General features: G+C 39.7%; 1 protein-coding gene across 1 annotated transcript in view; it reads left to right on the top strand.

Moving 5' to 3' along the window:
- SLC10A7 (solute carrier family 10 member 7) overlaps positions 1 to 17,239 on the top strand; it is a 305,476-nt gene extending 288,237 nt beyond the window's left edge. The window contains exons 11-12 of the mRNA XM_069744033.1: positions 11,414 to 11,559; positions 16,967 to 17,239. Of these exons, the coding sequence (XP_069600134.1) occupies positions 11,414 to 11,559; positions 16,967 to 17,005 (185 nt within the window). The 3' untranslated portion in view covers positions 17,006 to 17,239. The remainder of the gene's footprint in view (positions 1 to 11,413; positions 11,560 to 16,966) is intronic.
- The last annotated feature ends 766 nt before the right edge of the window (positions 17,240 to 18,005 follow it).

The raw sequence follows: 18,005 nt of genomic DNA, 5'->3' as shown, positions 1-18,005 counted from the left end.
AGATTTCCTTAGCATTGCACAAGGTGCTGCAATCATTATATGTGTAGGTGATTAAATTATCACCTGTGCAGTACAAGGAAATCCTGAAAACATGACCTGTTTGCAGCCCTCGAGGAATGCAGTTTGACACCCCTGGTTTAGGGGTTGTTCCATAAACCACATTTCTCACCTAACCATAGCATAGATAATAAATGTATGATTGGTGGGTGTCCAGTTGTTGAGACCCTTCCCAGTGATCCTGGTGGGCCTTTGTAAATAGAGCTGTAGTGAGCATGTGCAACTATCACCATCATAGACAGCGAATAAATCGGTGGTCTCACATGCTCACTACCATCCCATTCACACAAAAGAAATGAGGATGGACTTCCATCCATCTTAAATTGATCATCTATACAGTGTAATCAAAATTATTCAACCCACCATTGGCAATTAGGCTTATTATCCACATTTACAAACGTTCTACTATTTGCAACAAACCAAAAGAAAACAGAAATATTTACACATTGCAGCACAATTATAAGGCCATATTCACACGTTCAGTATTTGGTCAGTATATTACATCAGTATTTGTAAGCCAAAACCAGGAGTGGAACAAATAGAGGAAAAGTATAATAGAAACATATGCACCACTTCTGTATTTATCACCCACTCCTGGTTTTGGCTTACAAATACTGATGTAAAATACTGACCAAATACTGAAGATGTGAACGTGGCTGAATAGTAGGTTTTACAAATTAAGCGTAAAATGACACTTTCAGTGACTACTGCAATCTCCGAGTTGTTCACCTCCTTCATGACATTAGCCCTTAATAGAGCACCGTTGGCTTCTGTGACCTGCTGCAAACATGGTGCATAGCCAGAAATCAGTGTATGAGGAAATCATTCATCATGGCCAGTGGCCTTCAATTCACACATGTTGTTGGGATTGCATGATGCATCCACTTTCCGATAGATGCTACTGCACATGCGCCGCCTCCGGTGCCATTTTGTTGTGTAAAAATTTTTTGAGCTGCAGCAACTAGGAGTCAGCAGAGGCACTTGCGCAGTAGCATATATCGGAATACAATAGATGCCAATGTGCGGGCGCAGCCAACTGTGCCATTTTGATGTTTTGGTTTTTTTTTCAGCAAAGCAATATAATAGGCACTAACTGACAAGCAATAGTGTGCATGCGCCGCCATTTTGATGAAGTGACATGTTTTTTTTCAAACATACACATTAGTATATACATTATGCAAACTAGGGGGCAGGTCAGTAAGGGATCAGAGCGCCACATGCCCCAGTCCCGCCTTAGGGCGCGAGAATCTCATTAACCCAAAACTGAAAATAAAGATTAAGAAACAACCACAAGACGGATTTCATCAACCAAGGTATCATTTCAATCAGCATAGCGGCGCCGACCTGACACTGTGTGTAGGTTACTATGCACAATCCTGCTGACAGGTTCCCTTTAAATTTAATTTTTTTCCTTTCACATTGCTTTAATTGCTGTGAAGTACCTAAATGGCTAATGAGCTTCTTAAATGTGATTTTGAGGGGTGTAGTCACTTAATGCGGTGGTCCCTAAAAAAACGAGTTTTTGTAAATTTTGTTAGAAAAATGAATAATTGCTGATTGAACTTTAAAATTTCTAACAAAAAAATGTTTAAAAAATGGTGCTGATGTAAATTAGACACGTGGTAAATGTTCTTATTTATTTTGTGTGGTATAACCATCTGGCATAAAAATTGAAAGTTTTAAATTTTTCAATATTTTTACAAATAAACACAAATCATATAGACCAAAAAATTTACCGCTGTCATGATGTACAATGTGTCACGAAAAAAACCGTGTCATGATCATTGGGATCCATTAAAGTGTTCGTGTTATGACTTCATAAAGTGACACTGGCCAGAATTGTAAAAATTTTGTCCTGGTCAAGAAGGTGAAAAGTAGCTTGGGGGTGAAGGGGTTAATATGGAATGAAGTATATTGAACGCTAAAAAACTGCAAAAAACAGCATACAATAAGCATCCCATCATTTAGAATGAATTCCGCATGTTTTGTGCACATGATGCGTTTTTTTCCGCGAAAAAAAAGCATCGCGGTAAAAAACGCAGCATGTTCATTAATTTTGCGGGTTTTTTTTGCGGATTTCCCACTATAAAATGCATTGGGAAATGTCCGGAAAAAAACGCACCAAAAAAAGCATGCAGATTTCTTGCAGAAAATTTCAGGTTTTTCTCAGGAATTTTCTGCAAGAAATCCTGAACGTGTGCACATAGCCTTACTGTGCAATCCTCAGTGTCTGCTGCTCCAGATCTTGCTGCAGGTTTTTTGCAGTCACTCAAAAGTTTTCCTGGTGGAAGCCAGTGCTAATGTCAGATGGTGCTCTGCTAAGTACTTATGTCATGAAGGACCTGAGACTGCAGTAATCAGTTATAGTGTCATTTTGTGTAGAATTTGGATAAATCGCTTGTTATATTAAAGGGACTCTGTCACCTGAATTTGGAGGGAACAATTTTCAGCCATAGGGGCGGGGTTTTCGGGTGTTTGATTCACCCTTTCCTTACCCGCTGGCTGCAATATTGGATTGAAGTTCATTCTCTGTCCTCCGTAATACATGCCTGCACAAGGCAATCTTGGGGTTGTGTTGGGGTTAGGGTTGTGATTAGGGTTATGGCTACAGTTGGGATAAGGGTTAGGGGTGTGTTGGGGTTAGTGTTGGAGGTAGAATTGAGGGGTTTCCACTGTTTAGGCACATCAGGGGTCTCCAAACGCAACATGGCGCCACCATTGATGATTCCAGCCAATCTTGCGTTCAAAAAGTCAAATGGTGCTCCCTCCCTTCCGAGCCCCGTTGTGCGCCCAAACAGTGGTTTACCCCACATATGGGGTACCAGGGTACTCAGGACAAACTGGGCAACAACTATTGGGGTCCAATTTCTCCTGTTACCCTTGCGAAAATAAAAAATTGCTTGCTAAAACAATTTTTCTTTCCTCAAAAATTATATTTTTTATTTTTACGGCTCTGCTTTATAAACTTCTGTGAAGCACTTGGGGGTTGAAAGTGCTCACCACATATCTAGATAAGTTCCTTGGGGGGTCTAGTTTCCAAAATGCGGTCACTTGTGGGGGGTTTCTACTGTTTAGGCACATCAGGGGTTCTGCAAATGCAATGTGACGCCCGCAGACCATTCCATCAAAGTCTGCATTTCAAAACGTCACTACTTCCCTTCCAAGCCCTAATGCATAACACAGTGCGGGGCGGGGATTCCAAAGGTGGCTCGCCGCAATGCCCGCGCAGTCTGCAAGCCTGGCTGGGACGTCAGATGGCCAGAACTTACTGCGTCTGCGCAGCACAGCAGTACACTGCGCAGGCGCCGGTTTTGAAACGTACACAGCACTGAGGGGGTGGGGTCGAAAGCGCAGGAAGAGTTGAGTGACAGCAGAGGAGCGGTTAGAGCTGGGGAGTGAGGACCCGCCTCCCTGGCTAGAGACAGGAATTGTGGCTAAGTATAAAAACGCTTTATTTGGGGTATACGTAAACCTAAAACTAAAAGAGCCACCTTGTTAGAATGCAGCATTACTGCTGCACAAGGTAGCTCTTTTAGTTTATAACGGCTGGAGGGGGGGTGACAGTGGCCCTTTAATAGAGTTTTTTTCTGGTAACAGGTTCCCTTTAAGAGCTCAAATTATTGACCATGTATGCTCTGTAGTGGTTTTTTTATGTGTAAACCAGTAAAGCTAAGTTCCTGTAACATGTCCTCTCATGAGGCTTCATTTTAAAAGAATGTCACTATAAATATTTTAGCCAGTGAGTGTGGGTGATAGAGATTGTTTCCATTATGAGGTAGATAGCGCTGTAGTAGCCTCTAATAGCATATGTATTGAAACTTAGTCCAGTAGTGAATTGGCCTAAAACTACATATAGCCTGATGAAGAAAATCTTTACTATGAAATATGTGATTTTTTTTTTACTTTTTTTCTTGATTTAAAAAAAAAACAAAAAAACTTTTGTATAAACAACTGACAATAAAACGTTATAACAGTGCAAAAGTTACATTAGTAATGTAATCCACAGTCACTAAAGCAATGTTGTTATACATAACCCCTGTTATTTAACCCCTGTTATTTAACCCCTTAATGACAGCCAATATGTCTTTTAACTGACCTGAGATATAAAAGAATATCCTCCCCATACAGGTGACAATCCAGCAGCTGTCGGTTGTGCAACTTGCTGCATCAGCCACGATCAGTGTTTGCACCGTCCAAATCTGTTTAACCCCTTAGATGCTGCTTTCAATAGTGACTACATCATTATAAATGGCTAACATACTGTGGGGGCTTCCTCCTAATCCCAATTGGTGCTCTCAGATCATGATTTTGTGGTCCTGATGTTTGCCATGGCAATTCATGACCAAATTCTGGCCTAAGAGTCTGCCGACTGTTGTAACCTGTTCAGAAGTTAGAGGCATTTAGGTGGTAAAAATGCACATTTTCATTTCTGTCATGTCACTTTTGCATTAATTCTGGAAAAACAACTGAAGGGTTAATAAACTACCTGACAGCAGTTTTCAATGTCAGGGGGTGCTGTTTTTAAAATGGTATAACTTTTGGGGGTTTCCAAATATATGGGACCCCTAAAGGCACTTCAAAGATGGATAATTCCCTAAAAAAATACATTTTGTAAATTTCCTCGAAAAAATGAAAAATTACTTCTACGTTTTTAAACCTCCTAAAATGCTAACAAAATAAAAGAACATTTTACAAATGGTGCTGATATAAAGCAGACATGAGGGAAATGTTATTTATTAATGTTTTGCTGTGGCATGACTATCTGGATTACAGGGATAATCATTCAAAGTTTGAAAATTGCAAATTTTTTTACATTTTTCTCAAATTTCTGATATTTTTTATAAATACAAAAGATATCGACCTAAATTTACCATTATCATAAAGTATAATGTGTCACACACAAAAAAAACCTAAAAATCACTGGGATTTGTTGAAGCGTTCCAGAGTTACAACCACATAAAGTGACACTGGTCAGATTTCAAAAATTTGGCTCCGTCACTAAAAACTGAGTTACCTCCACTCTTCATTAAACTTACCCCCTCCACCTACTACCTTAGATTCGTTGAGACGTTTTCAGAAATAAATCTGAACTGTAGACTGAGTGATTTTTGAACTTTGATATTTATATCCTAGTAATTACAGAAAAATGTCATGAAGAGAATACATGTACATGCTACTCTTAAGTAACTCATTGACCCCGATTCATTAAGACTGGAAGGGTCATAAAGAGAGTAGGGCACACTAAGGTATACTGGATTCATTAAAGGAAATCTGTCATTCGGCTCAACACTCCTAAGCGGTCTATATGGGCATGTAGGTCATATAAAGTTTAATAAAATTATACCTTAATATCTTGCAACCTGATGTTTTATCCCAGAGTAATCCACATTTTCTTTATATTTAAATGACCTGTTAAGATCTATGGACGGAACATGGGTCCCGTGAGAATCTTACCAGAGTTTATTTTCAATGAAAGTGGGCATTACCAGTGTGAGACATGTAATGGCTGACAGTCTGCTCTGCTGATCTACACATCTCACACTGGTAATGCCCGCTTTCATTTAAAATAAGTTTTCAAGACAGATTTGTGGGGAGGTCATAGATCTCTCGCCCATAGATCTAACAGTTCATTTACATATTTAGAAAAATGTGGCTTTCTTGGAAATAAGAGAGTGGATTGCAGATATCAAGGTATCATTTTGCTCCACTTTCTATGACCTACAGGGACATATAAATGGATTAGGAGGATTGATAAAACTATTTACCATGCCACAGAACTTTTTCAAAGTTCAAATTTGTGTAAACTGTTGGCAGCTTTTGGTGTTTACACCAGTCCTTGCCAGTTCCGCCAAACTTGATGGAGTTGGGTCAGGCAATGGAGAAGCCCACCCAACACACTCATAAGTTACGCCACTAGAATAGCGCAAATTATGCCAGAAATGTATGCTTAACCCCAGATGGAGTATCAATTCAAAGCCGAACTGCAATTGTTAGATGTGCCAACTTCATTAGAAGACCTACATCTCTAAATGTATTTGGAGCGTCTTACTCCAGCACAACCCTCCTTAAGACTGGCCTACAAGCTTCCAATCTTAAAGAATTTTTATTTAACTTTTTTTTTGCCACTTCTACCCGGTGCCGGCTCAGAGCAGTCACAGACAGCTCCTGCCTGCAATTATGCTGCTTTAAGTCAACGGAGCAGCTCTTCCTCTTATGGGCTGCTCTGTCAAAGGGGCATGACTGCCGGCATCTTGCTGATTGATAGACAGCTTCTCACAGCTAGACAGTGGGGAGCAAGCTGTCAATCAGCATGACATCAACAGCCATGGACCTTCAGCAGAATGGCAGAGAAGCAGCTGCTCTGCTGGCGTGACATAAGTGAAAATCGCAGAATTGCTGGCACGATGTTCCTTTAGATATCATGCTATAGTCCTAAGCTCAAAGTGAGATTGCTTGCAGTGGTAAAAGCGTGTGTAGCTTTCTTTACACATGTACACCATGCATGTCTTCAAGGATACTTTTGAGCTAGTAGAGATCGGCAATAGGCAGGTAGTTAGCAACTACCTGCCTGTTCTTCAGCCCATAGTAAAAAATAAAATAAAATGGTTCCGGATAACGCCCTTAATAAATGTGAACTTCATGTTACTTTGTTTTTACTAAATTCTTGGTTGTAGCCATAGAAATAACCATTAGGAAACTCAGTGAGCCTCTCTGTATATATTACAACCAGAATAATGACATTAACGTCTTAGAAAGTTGCAGGAGTATTTTCTTCCAGATTACTTCAAGTGTGACCTCAAAGGGGTACAATAAAGAACATTCACCTATTAACAGAATGATTGCTGAAAGTTTGATTGCTAGGGATACCACAACTAGGACACCTGTCAAATACATGGACAGGGTTCCAGTGCTCAGGCAGTGGAGAGGATTGTGAATTGTGGAATAATTGAGCATGCATCTTGCTGTTTCATTCAATGTTTTGGGGGCTGATGGAATGTTATTCAGCTGTCATCAGTAAGGCTGGTTTCACATGGCCGTGAAACACGGAGTGTACTCTGATCAGAAAGCGCTTGAACTGCCTTTTGCGATCCGAGCGCGGCCTTTATTTCACGGACATGTGAAAATGGCCTTATAGAATTTCAGTGGAGCTGCCACCACGCATTTTGGAACCACCACTCACTCTGGGAGACTGGCGACTCCTGAACTGTCTGTTTAGTCTAGGGGATTCCAGTGGTGTGGCCCCCAGCGACCAGACAAATATTGCCTGTGGATAGGAGATAATTGTTATTTGAAGACAACTTTAACCCCTTTCTGACATAGTATATAATAATACGTCCCTGTACCCTGGGCCTTATTGACCAGGGACGGATTATTACATCTAGGCTATCAGGCGCTCACATAGGCTGTGGGCGCGCCATCGCCACTGGGTGTCAGCTGATTCTGACACCCGACACTAAGTGCCAGGAGCTGTCATGCACCGCTTGCGGAACTTTTACCCCTTAAATGCTGCGATAGAACGCGATTACGGCATTCCAGAAGCAGGCAGAGGGATGACAGCCTCTTTGCCCTTGCATTGGAGACCCCGCACTGTGAATTTCTTTGCCAAAAGAAATTCGATAAATTCTCCGCTCCCAAATCCAAATGCTCCCTCCCTTCTGAGCCACACGATGTACCTAAACCACATATAGCGTCCACATGTTTGGCATGTCTGAAGCGATGAGAGCCTGCCTAACTTACGGGTGCATGTCTCCAGAAGCACTAGCTGGGCATAACATAGTGGTGACTGCAACATACTATGGTCACTACAGCGTACTGGTCACTGCAGCAGTTTACAATTTTCATTCGGCAACATTCATTGTTGCTTGTTTCTGGAAAATACCCATGGAGTCAAAATCGGCACTACACTGGTTGATAAATTCCCAAAGGGGTATAATTTACAAAATAGGGACACTTGAAGGGTGATTCTGCTCTTCTTGCAGTTGGGGGTTCTGTATATGGAGTCCGCAAACTCTTCTAGGAAAAACTGCACTCGAGGACGCAAATAGAGCTTCGTCCCTTCCAAGTCTCTCCTTATGGCTAAGTATTACTGTACAGCAACATCTGGGGTATTGCCACATTCAGTAGAAGTTGTGGTACAAATTATGATGCAATTTTTACCCACTTCTTGTGTGAAAATATAAAATCTCGGTTTAAAACAACATTTTGGTGGTAAAAATGTGGTTATTTTTTCCTCTGTCCGATGAACATTTAACTTTTTTCCACATTCCGAAAATTCCTGTGAAGCACCTGAAAGGTTAATAAACTTCTTGAATGTGGCTTTGAGCACCATAAGGGGTGCAGTTTTTAGAATGGTGTCACTTTTGTGTATTTTCTGTCATTTAGACCCCTCAAAGTGACTTCAAAGGTTATGTGCTACTTAAAAAAACAACAACAAAAAACAAATGGTTTTGTAAATTTTGTTGGAAGAATGAAAAATCTCTGCTCAACTTTTAACCCTTATAACTTCCTAGCAAACAAAAGTCTTGTTCCAAAATTGTGCTGATGTAAAGTAGACTTGTGGGGAATGTTATTTATTAACTATTTTGTGTGACACATCTGTGATTTCAGAGCATAAAAATTCAAAGTTTAAAAATTGGAAAATTTTCAAAATTTTTGCCAAATTTTCATTGCTTTTCACAAATAAGTCATACAGAAGAATTTTTACCACTGTCATGAAGTACAATATGTCACGAAAAAAACATCCTAAGAATCACAGATCCGTTGAAGCGTTCCAGAGTTATAACCACATAAAGTGACAGTGGTCAGAATTGTAAAAATTGGCCCGGCCATTCACCACCTTCAGGGGTAAAACGGTCTACAACCTCATTTGAAAATATTAACTCTTTTAGAAATTGGTGACCGCATTAACAAAAGGCTGCAAAAGGGATAATAGTGAAAAACAGCCAGAGCGTGAGTTTTCAACCAAGTCACATGTCTATATAAATAGAGCATTTAAGAGAAACAGTCTCTCGGAAGCGGTGATGGTCACACTCGCCATTCTGTGAACTATGTTTAAAAATTGTGAAACCATTTCAGTGAAATGTTCCTCAACATAAAATTGCACCATGTACAGTACATAAGTGACATAAGATTCTGGGGAAATCGGTATTCACAAGTGACAAGGTTGGCAGTCAATATTGGATGCTCATGATAGATCGGCCCTGCATTAAAAATGTGGATCATTTTGTCATGCAAACCTTTGCATGGGCTCAAGATTACTTCCTGAAATCATTATCTGCGAACAGTTTGCCATGCAATCTACAAATGCAAGTTACAACTCTACCATGCAAAGAAGAAGCCACATATCAAAATAGTCCTGACATGCTGCTGGCTTCTTTGGGCCATATAGTCTTTAAACTTGACTGAGGCGAAATGGAAAAATGTTCTGTGTTCAGATGAATAGAAATGTTGAAATTCTTTATGGGAACCGCAGCCGGCGTGTCCAGCAGGACGAGGATCGTCCAGCCTGGTATCAGTGCACAGTTCATCAGCCTGCCTCTCTAATGGTATGGGGTCACATTAGTATCTATGACAGCAAAAGAGCTGTCCATGAGGCTGGCAGAGAAAGAGAACTGGAGCGTCAAAGGTAGTGTTTCCACAAGTCCCAAGCACTTCAACTTCATTTTCTTGTTGATTCAAATGCAGATTCCTGGGTGACAGAGGAACAGGCTGGCTAGGTAAAGGTATGGATGGACTCGACTATACCAGAGCTACTTGTGCGTAGAAACCGTTTGCGAGGTGAAATCATGCTGACAGATTCCCTTTAATGTTCACATGAAGTGTTCCGTTCTTAGAGCTCATACAAATGAGATGGAAGTTCCAGTCCCCCTCAGTGTAAGATAAAAGATTTCTTGTACTGTCTTGTTAGAAGAAAATAAGCACTTGAAGGCCTTACTTGGCAGATGCCAGCGGAGAGACCTGCTTATGGATAATACTGCAGTGTCAAACTCTGTTGGGTAATTTTAGACAAATGTGTCATGTGTGACATGGAAAAGATGGCAGGCTGCACATTAGTGATTTCCCCAGTGCTCCGAGCAGGTAGTAATGTGCTGGGAAGTGCTCTGTCAGGGCTGTATCCTGCGATAGCATTGGGAAAATTGTTTGGAGAGAAATGACTTTAGTCAGAGAAGAATCCATTTGCAATGTGTGCCTCCTAACATCTTTTAGACAATGCATTGTATTAAAGAGGCATTTTTTGATTAATGTTTTATAAACACTTTTCGGCATGACAGCTTAAAGTTCCTCTAAATGCGCGCCTCCATAAAGTCAAATGCCATCTCATAAAGTCTCGTCAGAGTCTTTCAACCATAGTGACTTAGAGTCCCTACCTTTTAGAGCATTAAAATTAGTCTGCTTCATTTCTACTGCTCGAGCGATAGCCAGATGAAGAGACCTGTAGCCTCGCATTTGCTGAAGTGTGTTACCGGGAGTGGTTTTTATTCACGGATATTTGTGCTCTACTTTTCTGTCATCTAGAGAGTGTTGTGAGAGGCTATAGTTTCACGCATCATTCATTTCACCCGCGCTAGTTCATAGCGTTGTAGAAATCAAAACTTTTTTTTTTCCATCATCCTTTTTCCTCCAAAAACTGCAGGGTAACTGTGAATTAGACAAGTACCTATTACCAGAAATCTACCCACACACTTATAACCACTTGTCATTAACTTGCTACACTAAGAAAATTATTTGTATGAACCACAAACCGCATAACTACCACTCTACCTGTATGTCCTACAAGGTCACAGAACTTCTGTCCCACCAAAGATTAATGGTAAAGTATATATTCCATCTGAACTGCTATTTTTTTTATTACCATTGAATATTTTGGTGCTGATTCATCAAACATTTTAAACAGAATTCTTGCCATAAAAATGTTTCAAATGTCACAAGTTTTTCACAAATCGTACTAGAAACTTGAGTAGAACATAGCACTGAGGAGTGGGGCCGAGCGCAACTAGCAAATTCATCAAACAAATGTATTGCCTGCTGTAAGTGGAGTACATGTCTTACTTTGGTGCACGGCCTCTAAAATATGCTCCAAATTCATAAAGAGGCGCATGCTTATGGAATGTGGCGCATCTTACTCTAGCGGACCTTTCATCAAGGCGAGATATTTTTGATAAATTTGCCCCGTTGTTTCTATTGTGAGAAATATGAAGTACTTGAGATATTACATAATAGAAGAGTAGACGATATTGTTCTACATGATCTGCCTATACATACCTGACTGATCTCTGACCTGATGTGATGTATGTTGTGGGAGATAAATAGTAAGTGTTTATTTTCAGATAAGTAATAGAATTGTCTTTGTCTCCAGGTATTCCAATGCTGAAGATTGTGTTTGCGGGATATGAGCATCTCTCATTAATATCTGTTCCCTTGCTGATTTATCACCCGGCTCAGATTCTACTTGGGAGCGTATTAGTGCCAACAATAAAATCCTGGATGCTTTCCAGACAAAAGGTAATGTGCACTGCTTATTGCTAATGTCAATATCAGAGAGTTCTGGTACTGAAGTAGTGCAAGTGATTGTTGACGGTTCTCAGAAGAAAAGATGTGAATGGCATCAGGAGCTATAGTGCACTTCAAGGCATACAACATATGATCCTTCAGGACTAAAAAAAGGTTGCTTTTTGCCACTGGGAAATGGTGCTTCACATATAATAGCCAAAAGATAGTCCATAGAAAATAAAAAGAGAAATATGGCACTCATCCAGTTTGCAGTGAAGTTGATGTCTTTTATTTTACCATATCAAGGTTTGCAAACATTTTCTTGGAATCGGCAGGTAAAAAGTGTCCCTTAGAAGCGCTGAGTGCACAAAACGGCCGTCGTCCTGTTGTTCACTCCCCGCACCCTCACTTTTTACCTGCCGATTCCAAGAAAATGTCTGTAACCTTGATATGGTAAAATAAGACATCAACTTCACTGCAAACTGGGTGATTGTTGACGGTGTTTAGGGCTATGAACACATCAGCACTGATTGCTCCTTAAATGCAAAATCGGGCAACAATCTAGGTAGTGTGCATTACAGACTTAGCAAACCTATGGGAATAAAGCCAGGCTTGTGTATGAAGCGTGTGAAGGCAGCAGGAGTATGAACACATGCATCTGAAGTCCCGACTACACCAGCACAGTCAGCAGGGGGTTGAAGCTGCATTGACCCTGGAGAACCATTGAAGACCACCGCATCCAAGACACAGACCTGACATCCAGCATGATATGACGTCATAAGTCTGAAACTAGGAGAAGGTCGTGCAGTCTAAAATTTACTGAAACTTTTCTTTACAGAAGCAACCACTAACATAAGTAACAATTGTATTATTTGTCTAGTGTCTATAGTCTTTAACCTCTTCACCCCTCGGCATTTTTAGTTTTGGTTTTTCCTCCGCTTCTTTAATTTATACCATTTTGGCTATGTAAGACATTTTGATCACTTTTTGTTGCAAATTTTTAGTAAGGTATGTTGACTAAAAAAAGAAAAAAAAATGCAATTCTGCCATTTCAATTTTTTTTTCAATACAAAGTTTATCATACGAGGTAAGTAAGTTTGATAAGCTGGAGTTTTACAGACATCGCGATACCAAATATGCTTATTTAATTCGTTTTATGTCTTCATTATTAAAGGGGAAAAAAAAGGTGTGATTCAAGTTAACCACATGTCTGTTCGCTTGCTCTATATACTACAATTTGTAGGTCTAATATGGGGGAAGTGATGCCTCGCTGACCCAGTCCCTCTCCATTTAGCATATGCTGAGCAGCAGAATAAAAGTGTATATTTAAAACCGTGAATCATTAGTAAAGTCATATAAAAGAGATGATCAAAAAGCAAAAATTGGCATTCATACCGCTATAGCAGCAATTGGGAACGGTCAGGGAAGTAGTTCCATTAAAATCAATATTCTTCTTCCTCAAAATTGTTCTCTTTCCATTTAAAATCATAGTGTTAATTTACATGACTAAGTTGTTTATGGGTTTTATGCTCATCTGTCAGAAAAATGGATTAGCTATTGTTCAGCCAGGGTTAAGAAGAAAAACCTTTCATTATTCGTTGACTACTTTAGCCTTTAAAGGGGTTGTCTGGTACTTTTATTTCAACAGCTTTTCCTTAAGGAAGAGGCAGATGGCCGTAGAACCCTGTGTGGAGCACAATGCAATGCTCGGACTGGCCGTTGGCTCTCCCAATCCAAGTGTGTCCGCTGCTTAGAAATACATGGTGTCATGCTCGGGTCGTGAGAGCCAATGGCCAGTCCGAGCATTGCATTGTGATCCTCATCTGAGTTCTATGGTTGTCTGACTCTTCCCTTAGAATAGGTCATCACCACCAGATTGGTGGGAGTGCAACACCCGTCACCCCGCCAATTAGACGTTTCCAGTGAGCGGCTGGACGTGCTCAGTTACAGAACAGAAAAGCACAGCTCTGAACTGAATAGTGGCCACATTGGGGTAGATGGGCAGATCCACGCCTATTCATTTCAACAACTGAGCACATGCAGCCAGGTCCAAGAACAGTTGATCGGCAGGGGTTTCTGACATCTGTTGACGCACCCCCATTGATCTAATATTGATTCTCTTTCCTAAGGATGGGCTATACATATAAAAGTTCTAGACTACCCCTTTTAATGACCCAACCAGAAATCCAAAGACCCTTTTCTGCTCCATTCTGATCATATTACTCCTACTTAGCAGTATTAACTAATATGAGTCTATTTACTTGAGACAATTTGAAAAGGTACAACTTCAGGGTTTTGTTGTTGGTTTGTTTGGTTTTTTTTTTTTTTTGGGGGGGGGGGGTTACTTTTTCAACCGTTAAAATTTTCTTTTTTTTTGTCTCTATATTCTATCTAGTTACTGAAGACTAATAATCATCTTACCTGGTGTTAAACAGCAACAATCAGCTGTGCTGGGTAGTCATGTTCCAGATATTCATTGTGAAAGTGCGACAATTTATTTTTTTATTTTTTAACTTTCGTCCTTTATTCAGGGAGATTAGAAACACTAAAATATACGTAAGTGTGAATACATAAATTCACTATTGCTATAAACATATAAAGTGTAGGTAACATTCAGGAAAAAAAGGAAAAAACAATATATATTGATACATTTTAAGTGGAAATGTGCTTTAACAATTAACTGAAAGTCTCATTGAGCCACAAGAACAAGGTTCTTTTCTGTCTTACTTTAACAGTGATGTGCACTTGAACTAACATGGTGTCTGACTTCATAAGAGAACTCTTTGAGAAGTCTTTTGATGCTTTCAAAGTCAGTGGAAAAAGTAAAGTGTCTGTTTAAATACTTCCTCTTCTCTCATACAAAAGAGTGTTTTGAAATCTATTTTTTTCCCAGCAATTAAGTCAATCACAAACAATTCCTCACTGTCATATTGTAATATTGTTTTGCCCCCTGTGGCTTCTTGAAAACAACGATGACACCTATGCCGACTGTTAATGTGGGACTGACGTTAAATATTTACAGCCTTTGGATTCTGTATTTCTACTTCTGGAATGTGACTGAAATCTCAAAGTAGAGAAAGTCTTTGTGCAAGTAAATCTTAAGAAGTGAATGTTTACTAATGCCAGACTTTATCAAGAAAGTACCATTTTTATTTGACATCGCAAAGGGCTGTGTTACGTCTTCATTGTAAAAGTGCTTCTTTTATTCCTAGATTTCTGAGCTGACTTCAGTACATCAATCAGTCACATAAAAAGACTGTCTTCCATCTGTTTTCTTACGCTCCCTTCTTTGTGGAGGGACAATAGGTTTCACAAAATAATACATATACATAGAAAAAATATATACTAATTTTGTCACTAAACAAATTTGAAAATGTTGTAGTGAACTGTTTTATAAATGTACAGTACAGACCAAAAGTTAGGACACACCTTCTCATTTAAAGATTTTTCTGTATTTTCATGAGTATGAAAATTGTAAATTCACACTGAAGGCATCAAAACTATGAATTAACACATGTGGAATTATATACTTAACAAAAAAGTGTGAAACTGAAAATGTCTTATATTCTAGGTTCTTCAAAGGAGCTACCTTTTGCTTTGATGACTGCTTTGCACACTCTTGGCATTCTCTTCATGAGCTTCAAGAGGTAGTCACCGGAAATGGGTTTCACTTCACAGATGTGCCCTGTCAGGTTTAATAAGTGGGATTTCTTGCCTTATAAATAGGGTTGGGTCCATCAGATGTGTTGAGCAGAAGTCTGGTGGATACACAGCTGATAGTCCTACTGAATAGACTGTTAGCTGTTTTTTTCTTGCCATAATACAAATTCTAAGTAAAGAAAAACAAGTGGCCATCATTACTTTAAGAAATGAAGGTCAGTCAGTCCAAAAAATTGGGAAAACTTTGAAAGTGTCCCCAAGTGCAGTTGCAAAAACCATCAAGCTCCACAAAGAAACTGGCTCACATGAGGACCCCCCAAGAAAGGAAGACCAAGAGTCACCTCTGCTTCTGAGAATAAGTTTATCCGAGTCACCAACCTCAGAAATCGCAGGTAAACAGCAGCTCTGATTAGAGACCAGGTCAATGCCACACAGAGTTCTAGCAGCAGACACAGCTCTACAACAACTGTTAAGAGGATTCTTTGTGCAGCAGGCATTCATGGTAAAATGGTTACTAGGAAACCACTGCTAAGGACAGGCAACAAGCAGAAGAGACTTGTTTGAGCTAAGGAACACAAGGAATGGACATTAGACCAGTGGAAATCTGTGCTTTGGTCTGATGAGTCGAAATATGAGATCTTTGGTTCCAACCTCCGTGTCTTTGTGCGATGCAGAAAAGGTGAACGGATGGACTCTACATGCCTGGTTCCCACCGTGACGCATGGAGGGGGAGGTTTGATGGTATGGGGGTGCTTTGCTGGTGACAGTGTTGGGGATATATTCAAAATTGAAGGCATACTGAACCAGCATGGCTACCACAGCATCTTGCAGCGGCATGCTAATCCATCCGGTTTGCATTTAGTTGGACCATCATTTATTTTTCAACAGGACAATGACCCCAAACACACCTCCAGGCTGTGTAAGGGCTATTTGACCAAGAAGGAGAGTGATGGGGTGCTACGCCAGATGACCTGGCCTCCACAGTCACCAGACCTGAACCCAATCGAGATGGTTTGGGGTCAGCTGGACCGCAGTGTAAAGGCAAAAGGGCCAACAAGTGCTAAGCATTTCTGGGAACTACTTCAAGATTGTTGGAAGACTATTTTCGGTGACTACCTCTTGAAGCTCATCAAGAGAATGCCAAGATTGTACAAAGCAGTCATCAAAGCAAAAGGTGGCTACTTTGAAGAACCTAGAATATAAGACATATTTTCAGTTGTTCCACAATTTTTAAGTATATAATTCCACATGTGTTAATTCATAGTTTTGATGCCTTCAGTGTGAATTTACAATTTTCATACTCATGAAAATACAGAAAAATTTTTAAATGAGGTGTGTCCAAACTTTTGCACTGTACTGTAGATGAGTCCTTTTTACATTTTGTCAAATATGCCCTGATTGTATGACATGGGAATACACAGCTAATGCTGAAAAAGACTGTCCATTGAGTTCAGCCTATAATACTAATGTAATTATCCAGAGGAATGCGAAAACCACATGAGGCAGATGTTAACCACCCCATATTAGGGGAAATATTACTTCTGGTCTCCAGATATTCTATACTCCATATATACTATATGTATCCAGGCCTGTCCTAAAGTGGAAAATGCTTCTGAAAAGGAATATATAATTTGTGAAAAGCTATGCCAAGCGCAATAGAAGAAACATGTTTAACTAATTATGTATTGGGTTGTCAGTGGATATTTATTTTCCGACCTTTTTATAACCGTGACTGATATGTTTTGCTTTTATTTCACAGGCCTTGAAGCTAACGAGGCAGCCTAAGGTCCCATTGTAACACAGAAGTAAGAAGTGTAAATATGTACAATATTGTACCTACAAACATCGTACAAAAGACTTGTGTTTGGGAACATTTGCTTTAATGCATATTTTATTTTTTTAAATAAAGACCTGACTAAGTGCCTTATGGATGCATTTGGTGATTATATAGTATACGAAGAAGAAGCCATGTTGATGTCCCGTCTCATCTTTGTATTTTTTTTATTTGAGAAATAAATATCTCAAGAGGTAATGTGTCAAATCCTTTCAAACTACAGTAAAACCATAATTATAGTAAGATTATTATAATAATTATAATCTTCATAGTCATTTTTTTACCCTTAAAGGGAATGTCCGGCATTACATCCAGTGGAAGCATGCTCTCCTCTTGTCACCACAGTCAGCCTCTTTAGTGTTCCTGAATGTTTAAAGGGGTTGAATGGCGCTGCTTTCTTCTGCATTGGGAAGAGAGTGGTGTTTGGCATTGCTTTCCAAGATGCGTGCGGAATGTCGTCAGGTTTCGTGCACTTGTCCTATTTATTAAAAGTCTGTTAAAACCCCTTAATGAGGACCTGTTAACGCTCCCCAGATTAAACTCCAAACCTTACTAAACTGATTTCTTAGACTGATGACACTGGTGTTAGAATGGCTACATGAGTGAGAAGTCCTGAGGCCAAGTGTATTCATAGTCTTCACCCTACCTGCTTGACTGACAGTTGCAGCTTATATAGAGCAGTGTGAGATTTCGGCATGTAGAAGGGACACTGAGGAGATGTCGGTCAGGCTAGACGGCTGGAGATTGAATTTGAGAAAGCTTTTTACAGCCATTTTGACATGATTTTCAAACTAAGTAGGCCTCATCATGTCTAAGATCTGTTAATTAATTTTTTTTTTGTTTCGTGAATTCTGGTGATTGATCTGCTTTAATGTAGAATTTCTCAAAATAATAATGCTATTCCTCTGTTGCTTCCTCATGAAATGGCATGAATACATTCACAATTACTGGCTTCCAGTATACT

Source organism: Ranitomeya imitator, chromosome 1 (genome assembly GCF_032444005.1).
Source record: "Ranitomeya imitator isolate aRanImi1 chromosome 1, aRanImi1.pri, whole genome shotgun sequence".
NCBI lineage: Eukaryota > Metazoa > Chordata > Amphibia > Anura > Dendrobatidae > Ranitomeya > Ranitomeya imitator.
Note: the sequence above shows the minus strand (reverse complement) of the source record. Positions and strands in the feature narration are given on the sequence as shown.